This window comes from Lycium ferocissimum, chromosome 11, assembly GCF_029784015.1.
Source record: "Lycium ferocissimum isolate CSIRO_LF1 chromosome 11, AGI_CSIRO_Lferr_CH_V1, whole genome shotgun sequence".
In the NCBI taxonomy this organism is placed as follows: Eukaryota; Viridiplantae; Streptophyta; class Magnoliopsida; order Solanales; family Solanaceae; genus Lycium; species Lycium ferocissimum.
In genome coordinates this window covers 32,810,430-32,819,679 of record NC_081352.1, presented here as the reverse complement: position 1 = coordinate 32,819,679, position 9,250 = coordinate 32,810,430, and the positions used below count along the sequence as shown (strand labels likewise).

The 9,250-nt window shown below is 32.8% G+C and overlaps 1 protein-coding gene across 1 annotated transcript; it reads left to right on the top strand.

Annotated features, from left to right (window-relative positions):
• Positions 1 to 3,789: 3,789 nt before the first annotated feature.
• LOC132036723 (BTB/POZ domain-containing protein At1g55760) lies at positions 3,790 to 7,029 on the top strand. The gene is made up of 4 exons (XM_059427102.1): positions 3,790 to 4,378; positions 5,269 to 5,414; positions 5,534 to 5,652; positions 6,251 to 7,029. The coding sequence occupies exons 1-4, from the start codon at positions 4,260 to 4,262 to the stop codon at positions 6,851 to 6,853; spliced, it is 987 nt and encodes a 328-aa protein (XP_059283085.1). The 5' UTR covers positions 3,790 to 4,259; the 3' UTR covers positions 6,854 to 7,029.
• Positions 7,030 to 9,250: the final 2,221 nt, after the last annotated feature.

Sequence of the window (9,250 nt, the reverse complement as noted above, 5' to 3'; positions counted from 1 at the left end):
TTCTCTTCTACGGCAAAATTTTGTTACTTTCTTTGCAGACATTAAGGGCCATATGGACGAAGATATTAATGTTAAGAAAAGATATTTGAATTTTACCACAATTGATTGCATGCTTTGGACGTCATTGAGTTCAGTTCTAAAACAAAATATCTGTTTTATTTTATAAGTTACCATTTTCATTAACTAATGTGCAGATTATTTATAGTTATTTTTCGGTTTTCCAACCGTATTCGATACCCGCATTGGGGCCGATTAAATTCTAATTCAAACGAGTCATTTTGAAGAGATGTCATTTTAATGCACAAAATGTCCTCAGTTTTTCAACAACTTCTTTGAGAAAAATTCAACTGGATTGAAAATTAAGGTACGGTAAATTGACTAAGCAGATGACGAATGCTTTGTTTTGACCAATTTTTTTTTACTGAGTTAATTGAATTCCCAGACTTTGCTCATTAATCAATTAATTATATTTATACCAGTTTCAAGTTGGTTGGTGAAAAAAATAACTTATTTATTTCGAATGCATGTGCCATATGGATTTATTAATTTGATATAATTACTTAATACATAAATTCTCTAAATTCATTTATTTACATTTTTAAGTATTTAGAAGAAATTTATATAGTTAAACTATTAACTGTTCATTAACTTATGGTAACTTCTTCTTTATTTGGGTCGAGAAATGTTTATATTCTGCAAAACTTAAATTTTATTAAATTAATGATAAACAACTATCATACTTCTTTTTTTCTAAACGTCTTTCATTTTTTGTTTAGTAAATAGTAACAAAGGTTTAATCAAATAGAGGCTGCTCTCTATAAAGACGTCCGCAAATTTTCTTCTATATTTAAATGAGAAAGTGATGTTTTGGAAAAAGGTAACCCTCTGCCCAAATATCTGATTAATCATTATAATAAGTTAAGGAAATGATAATTCAAACAAATACTAAATACAATACACACCATGTTTAATTGTTTATTCAAATCAACCCCAATATTTGGATGATTAAATATCAAATGCAATAATCTGAAACCTACAGAAAATACACTTTCTTTTCAAAAATATATAAGATTTTTTTCCACACACGGACTTTATATTAATTCTGACTTGTATATTATATTCGTATTAGTTGAAGAACATATTTTTTTATTGGAACATAATCATATCTAAATCTTATGAAAATATAGTGCAACTTTCCGTTCCCTCTCAACCTAACATCTGGCATAACTGTTGCATGGGACATGGCTGCATGATCTAACGCCCCACGCAACCGCTCCGCCTTGCCTCGTTTCCTTATGTTTCTTCAAGAAAGAGACACAAGCCCAAAAGTTAATAAAATACGGGTCATTTGCACGATTGTCCTTCAAAAAGCTTAATTTTTAATTTTTCGCCCTTCGCCATCGCCTCGAGGTTTGAATTTGAGTTCCATTAAAAACCAAAAAAAATCAAAGGCAAAGAGATTTCAGAAGAAAATTAGGCATATTTGGGCAAAAGTTAAATCTTAAGGCAAACTTTTACCTAAAATTAGGCCTATTCGGGCAGAGGTTTGCCTTAAGGCAATCTTTTGCCCAAACTCTACCTGACAATTTTTTTAAAAACTTTTGACTGAGCGGGAGTTCGAACTCAGAACCCATGAATTTTTAAACGAAGGGCAAAAATTAAAGACCAGTGCCTTTGAAGGTCATTCCACGCAAAAAAAAAAAATGAAAAAATGCCCTTGAAAAAAAAAGAATGATTTATTTTTTAAGATTAGTTTGTATTCAAAACCATTCGGTCAATTAATTCAAATTTGTATCGTGTAAAGCCTATTGAAGACGGGAAGCGCTCATTAACATGGGGGCTCAGGCTTTTCATTCCCAATACTCATATCTGAAACTTGACTTATACTTACTAAGCATGAGTTACAAAAATTTAAAACCAACCCATTTGAAGGGAAAAATTTAAAGACAAATCCATTTGAAGGACAAACCGTGCAATTACTTCTATAGGTGGTGGTACTGTAATCTCACATCCGTGTGGATGGGATACAATGTATCTCCTTACATTGTCTTGGACAATCTTTAAGGCCTGTTTGGAAAGCCACCTGGTAATTGAAATTGGTGTTATTACTAGGGTAGTAATTACACGTACCAAGAATTACAAAAAGTAGTGTAATTATAACGGCATTGTTTGTTTGTATAACGTAATTACGATTGTAATTACAAGCGTTTTGTTGGTTACGCAAGTGTAATTATACGCTTAGTTTAATTTAAAAATAAATTGAATTATAAAAAAATTAAAATAAATATTTAAAAAATATTTGCCTTCATAAATGATATTAAATTAGTTATTTAATAACACACTGCTGCTTGAAAATATATTAATTAATAATCATATATTTGTAACTAATATTGTAAAAAATAATTGATATATATTTTTCAAATTAATAATATTTAATTTTAATTAATTATAAAACTTAAAAGAAGACTTTTTTTGTGAGAACGTCATGGATTGAAAAAAATAATATTTATAAATATAATGCTATAACATTATTCAAATGTTTGACACAAAAATCCATCAAATGTAAGTGAAAAATAAACATCATGCAATGTGAATGCAACTAACTTAAAATTGAAAATATAACCTAAATTCAAAATCCAAAAGAAAAAATTTAACATAATACTCTTATGTCAAATTCCAACATTACATAAGTAAGACCCAACGTAACATAAGTAAATAACTCAAAAGAAAGGGAAAATATAAATCTATAACCTCATTTACAACGAAATTCTACTTTAATAACGTCACTCGTTATATGCCAAGTTTGTTAATGACTCATTCTTTCCAATATTATGAGGTGTAGTTTCAAAATTTAGAATAATAATACGGTTATGCTAAATGAATAAAATAAAAAAATAAGAGTAATTATATGGAACCACAAGAAGTAAAGGTTGGGAATTGAGAAGAAAGAAAATGAAAAATAAATAATATAAAAAAGAAAAATACACTTAAAAAAATAAAAAATTAAAAAATAAAGAATACAAAATTAAAATGATAGAAATAAAAAATAAAAAGAAATTAAAATAAACAAAAAGAAACAAACTAAAAAGTAACCTTGTAATTACACCCAACTCTCAACCTTTTCCCCACCCCCTAGAATTGGAGAGTGTAATTACACCCTCTCAATTACACTCAATTCCCACCTAACTGTGTAATTACTTGGTCAAACAAACATGTCAAACTGTGTAATTACACCCAATTCCAATTACCTGGGTGGCTTTCCAAACAAGCCCTAAATCTTAATCTAACTTTTAAAATTAAATTAGACTTGATATCCATTTTCTCAAGGAAACCTTTAATTCCAACCTCTCTATGTCAAAAAAGGGATAATTAAGAGAGAGAATTCAGCAATTAAAATTGAAGCATTTCCGCAAAAGAAAGGAATAAAAGATTAAAAATATTGGAGGAGATGGAAATATTACAAACCAAAGCAAAGATAGATACTTTGCTTGAAAGAAGCAAAAAACTAACATTCTGTTACTTTCATTAGTACTAACACAAGTACACATGCCTACATGTAATATAGCTCCACCTACACTCATCAATTTTACCTAAAAATGAACTCAAAATACTTAACCGTTCCAATGCAATATGAGCTATTGGTCAAAATTATATTTGAACTATCTCTTTTTTCTAAAAATTGATAATAAATGTGTGAAACACGAGAAAAAGTGATAATATTTTTTTCCATTAACTCGTGCAATATTAATTGCATATACAAAATCCTAAATTTTCGAACTAGTACTAGTATATAAACAGAGTAACCATCATCCCTGAAGTGCAGTGTAAGCTAAACAAATTTTAGCGTATAACACTCAGTCCCCACAAAAAATCTCTCCCCAAAAATCCTTTCTTTTTTTCTCATACTAAAACAAAAACCTCACTGCAAAACTTCACTATCAATGGCGTAAAGCATTATCAAGAAACCTCCCTTGCGTGTCCGAAACCTTTACCAAAAAAAAAAAAAAAAAAAAAAAAACAATCGGGCCATACCCACAAAAAAAAAAATACAACAAACCCATAGTACTAATAAACTTGTTGGATATTCAAATTGATCAATTGAAGAAAGTGTTTGTGTTTTTTTTTTTTTTTTTGTTGGTTTTTGTGGGTGTGTATGAGGAATACAGAGAAAAGCAAAGCTGGGAAAGCACGGAGAGATATTGTTGGAAGGTTTATTGGATTGTATCCATGAAATCACGACAGCGTTTGTATTTACTAGGATGAGTGATTCTGCTTATCGTGTTGATACTACTTCTCGCCTTGCTCAATGGCGTATTGACAATTTGTCTTCTTGTACTTATCGCAAATCCGATCCTTTCAAGATCGGCAAATGGAATTGGTATGTCAGTCTTTAATGCTATAATCTTGATTTCTTTGTATGAAATTTGCTGTGGATTTTAGCTGTAATAGTGTTGAAAATTGAGCCAGTTTGTTTCTTGTCTGATCAGCTTATTGAATCACCTTTGGTCTCTGTTTCATAAACCATATTGCTGAAGTCCAACAAAAAATTACTGAATTTTAGCCAATTCAGGCAAAAATGACTGAACTTTGGCCAATTCAGTCATTTTTGCCGAACTCTGGTCAATTCAGGCAAAAATCACTGAACATTTGCCAATTCCGGCAAAAAATGACCGAACTTTAATTTAGGCAAAAATCACTGATTTTAGCCAATTCAGGCAAAATGACTGAACTTTAGCTAATTAGGTAAAAATGACCGAACTTTAGCCATATGAATTTCAGATATTTTCTTAAGCCTAACTTCAGACTCCACATGTCTGGTGTTGTTTCGAGTGGGTAGATTTGTAAAATTTTACGTACTGAGGGAATGACTTAAATGGTAGTCTCAAAATACCGGTGTACTCAAATGCAGGGCCTGAGCCAAAATTATTGGGTTCTCGCCGACCTTATAAGTGGAATCAGAATTGTAGCTCCGCCTCTGGTCTCTGTTTTATAGCCTAAAATAACAGAGGACTATGTAGGGTGAAGGCTTATATTAATTTATTTTATAGGTTTTTTTACTGCTTCCTGGGCTAAGATTGTGGCAACTGTTAAAATTGCCAGTATAGTTTTTTTGTTCATGGGTATTTCAATTTTGGGCAAATTTCTTGAAAAAGTGAGACAGTTAGGTGAATGTTCACTATGATAGTGTAATGTGGTAGTGACAATTTTTGAGTAGTCAAGGAGTGTACGTAATGTTTAATTAAAAGCCTTTTTTATTTGATTGTGAAGGCACTTAGCTGTGGAGAAGAACAGGACATTGTCCATTAAATTATACCCAGAGATATCAAATTTCACAAGAGAGAATCCTCCAATTGCATCTTTTATAATTAGATTAATCTCGTCGTTGGGAGATCGCAAGACTCTGATTCACCCTGGTAAAATTGTCTTAAACTCATCAATCCCTTACATATTTTTGTTGATATCCTGACCTAAACTGTGTTGCTGATTAAAAATATCTTCTTTTTTGCCTTTTGGATTGTTTGGCATTCTGCAGAAATTATAGACAAGCAACTCAAGACTAACGACGATTTTGTTTGGCCAATTGAAGTCCCCTTAACTGGGAAGTTCATCATCGATGTTGAGTTTCTTGATCTGAAAACTGCAGCGCCTCATGTACAGTTTCCTCATTTCCTCATCTTTTCTGTTATTACTATGTTAAATTTATGTGCATATATTCATATGGAGCATGTTTGCCTTAATATAGTAGCGTAAACAATTCATTTGCTGCCAAAACACTTAAATTTGGATGCATCAGAATTCTTCATTTGCGAACAGAACTCTAAAATTTGGATGCATTAGATTTCTTCCCAATCAAATCTAATGTCAGTGGCGGTTCCAACCACGAGTTTGTGGGTCCCACAGAACCTAGTATAGATAGAGTTATGCTTTTCAGAACTCACAATGTCTTTATTCTGGAGTAGCCACTGCATAACGTGATGTTCCGGTCCATGAATAAGGATAAAGCTTGTTCACGAGATGAGATCTTTCTAGTGTTGTGTTTCAAAAACTCTCTAACCAGAGGCGGAACTAGAAATTGAAATTTATGAGTTCTGACTTTGTCATCGAACTCTTAGTCATCATCATCTAATAGTTTTCCTTATATATTTATAAAATCCAAACAGTTACTGGGTAACTTATACTCTCTCTCACAAATTAAATATTTAGACATATTTCCTCATTCGTGTTCATTTTCTGTTTTGTGAACTGGCAGAGTGGGGAGCTGTGCTCAATCTGGGCTGAAGGATTAACCGAGAAACAATCGAATGCAACTGCTCTGTCATCACTTGGCCGAATGTTGTCTGAGAGCATTCACACGGACATCATAATAAATGCTTCTGATGGAAGTATTGGGGCACATCGTGCAGTTCTTGCTGCAAGATCACCTGTCTTTCGAAGCATGTTCTCCCACGACCTCAAAGAGAAAGAATTATCTGCGATAAACATCTCCGACATGTCAATAGAAGCTTGCCAATGTTTTCTGAACTACATTTACGGGAACATACAAAACGAAGAATTTTTAACCCATCGACTGGCTTTGCTTCGAGCAGCTGATAAGTACGACCTCTTGGATTTGAAGGAGGCGTGTCATGAAAGTCTAATGGAAGATATTGATGCGAAGAATGTTCTAGAGAGGCTCCAAACTGCTTCTCTTTATCAATTGCCGAAGCTGAAGGCATCTTGTATGAGGTATCTTGTGAGGTTTGGTAAAATATTCGATATAAGAGACGATTTCAATGTGTTTCTGCAATATGCAGACAGAGAAATCATTAGTGAAATCTTCCATGAAGTTCTTGCTGCTTGGAAAGGATTCTGATATATCTATTGTTCATGCTGGTTGATTCAGTATTGCACAGATCAGTGTATGTTCATTGGGCAATATTCTTTGGTTTAAATGAATTTGGTTTGTGTATATTCCACTTTGTACATAAATTTGGTTTTTCTGAAACCTATGTTTATGGACCTTCATATCGTCTTGATTTTTGGTGATTATTAGTAGCATGTCAAAAGGATCTGCATGGATGTGCTGTACACCTTAGGTTTATATGCAATTCATCATTTTACCTTGCTAGTAGCTGGTATACATAAAGTAATACCTCATCAACGCTAGGCAAAAAAATAAAATTGCAATTTCCAGCATTTGGTCTTCGTTAAGAACAGAAAGTTTAAATTTACCATTCTAGGTTGTGCAATCCAAATTCTCAAAAACAACTGGCATTTATCCGCATTCATTTTAACAATAAAAACAGTAAGGGAGACCTTCTAACAAAAATATTTTTATGTCTCCCTCCGGCCCATTAGATTCATTGGTACCAATTTGAGGGGACTGTTAAGAGGTACATCAACTCGTTGGATGAGTAGTTCTTCCATTCCAATCAAATTGTGGCTTTCCCCAGCTTGTTCTCTGTCTATGGTTACCCTATTCTAGCTAACATCCTATTAAAAAAGATTGTGGTTGGACGTATAATACGTCACATATGTCATCCCTCTATTCTTAATCAAAGCTTTTGGGTTCGAGTCCCCTATTCTAGTTAACATAAGTAAGGCATTCCTCCGCCCTTAACCAAAGGCTTTGGATTCGAGCTGTGAAAATGGAGAAACTCCTGGGAAGAATCTTCTCCATTTAATAAGTCGGACGTTGCAAAATCTGAATTAGTCGAATCAGTACATTTCTAATACCGGATGAAGAAAACTTTCACTGGTGACCATGCCTTCTCCTTGTGTTATGGGTTTGATAGCACTATATTGCTTCGCCATGATTGAGTTAGCTAGCATTTAAGAAATCATGGTGATTCATTACTTAAGAAAGGCTTGTTGAAGATGATGTTACAAACTAGCAATGTAACTTTGCCTAGCAGGAAGGTAAACAGTCAATGTCAAAGCAGAGACCTCCCAGTGAAGCAACCTCTTAACAAGCTATACATAAACATGTCTCCATGGCATGGAACCTTAACATTTGTCACTCTTTTCAGTCTCTTTGGATTGCATTCATCATTAAAGCGAGTTTTCTTTGCTTTTTTCTTTTTAATGTGCATATACCTTTAATGAAACCGAAGTCACCAGCTTTATGAATTAACATCAATAAAAGATGTATTCTTGAACAAAAGAAAGAGTAGTTCCCTCCACTGAATTACATTGCACACCTATTTGGTAAGGAGGAAAATCAATTTTTGTTGAATATTTTCTGTAGGAAATGCTAATCATTTCTTTTGGATCGTTTACTAGTGTTTGGTTGGGTATAAAAGTAGATGCATATGAAAATCATACAAGGTAAAGGATATGATATGATAATAACGTTCTAATGTATTTGGATTTCAAAAGCTGATGAATTATGTACAAGTGGTAGTTGAATAAAGTGATATTAAGTCAAAGGATAAGTGCTTTTGCAGAAGCTAAAATTAGTGAACCTACTTCATTGATGAGATGCCACGCCTGCAAGTTCGCGTCTTTTTCAATGAGTTGGATTCACTAATTTTGGGCCTCTGCAAAATAAAGTGATGAGCCGTCGACATGTTTTTTTTTTTTTTTTTTTTTTGGGATTGCAGATCCGACAGAGCCAATTTATATTTATTTGTTTCATATTGTATCATATATTTATTTAGTCCAAATTATAAGACTTGGAGCCCAAAAAAAACTAAAATGAAGAAAAGAAAAGAAAAGGCCACCATTTCAGACAATTTTATATAGTGTGACCAAAAAAAGGACAATTTTATATAGCACCAAACATTCTTTTTTTTTTTTTTTTTTTTTGAACAGATTGCCTTTCAAAGGAGCTCGTCTTTAAGTTTCATCCCTCAAATTGCTGGTCTTTAATTTTGTCCTTTACTTAAAGGAGTGGCCGAAAATACCCCGACGTTCTGGAGAACTCCTCTCTCAAAGAAAAACTTTTTCTTCTCGAGAGGGGGCCAGCCAACAAATAATAAAAGAATTTTAATAATAAAAGAATTTTCTTTTCTGAAAAAACACTTTTGTTGCCTGTTAACGGACATGCTAAACAGAGATTCTAGCGTAAGTGGTGCGAAATCATGAGTAGTTATGAAATTGTCGTGCACTGTATATATTGATATACTTCTTTCTTTCAAATTTTTGATCATATAAAATGCTATATTAGCATCTTTCTGATGAACGAAATTCGCAAAAATAGCAGCTGTAGTCTTTCTTTAGAACCCTCACTCAGTAAAAAAAAAAAAAAAATCGTAAGGCAAGGCTTCGT

What these genes read in the sequence shown, in the direction of transcription:
- LOC132036723 (XM_059427102.1), top strand. Translation starts at nt 4,260, where the DNA reads ATGAGTGATTCTGCTTATCGTGTTGATACTACTTCTCGCCTTGCTCAA. An exon ending in AAGATCGGCAAATGGAATTG is followed by an intron (nt 4,379 to 5,268) that starts GTATGTCAGTCT and finishes TTGATTGTGAAG; the next exon opens with GCACTTAGCTGTGGAGAAGA. An exon ending in CAAGACTCTGATTCACCCTG is followed by an intron (nt 5,415 to 5,533) that starts GTAAAATTGTCT and finishes GGCATTCTGCAG; the next exon opens with AAATTATAGACAAGCAACTC.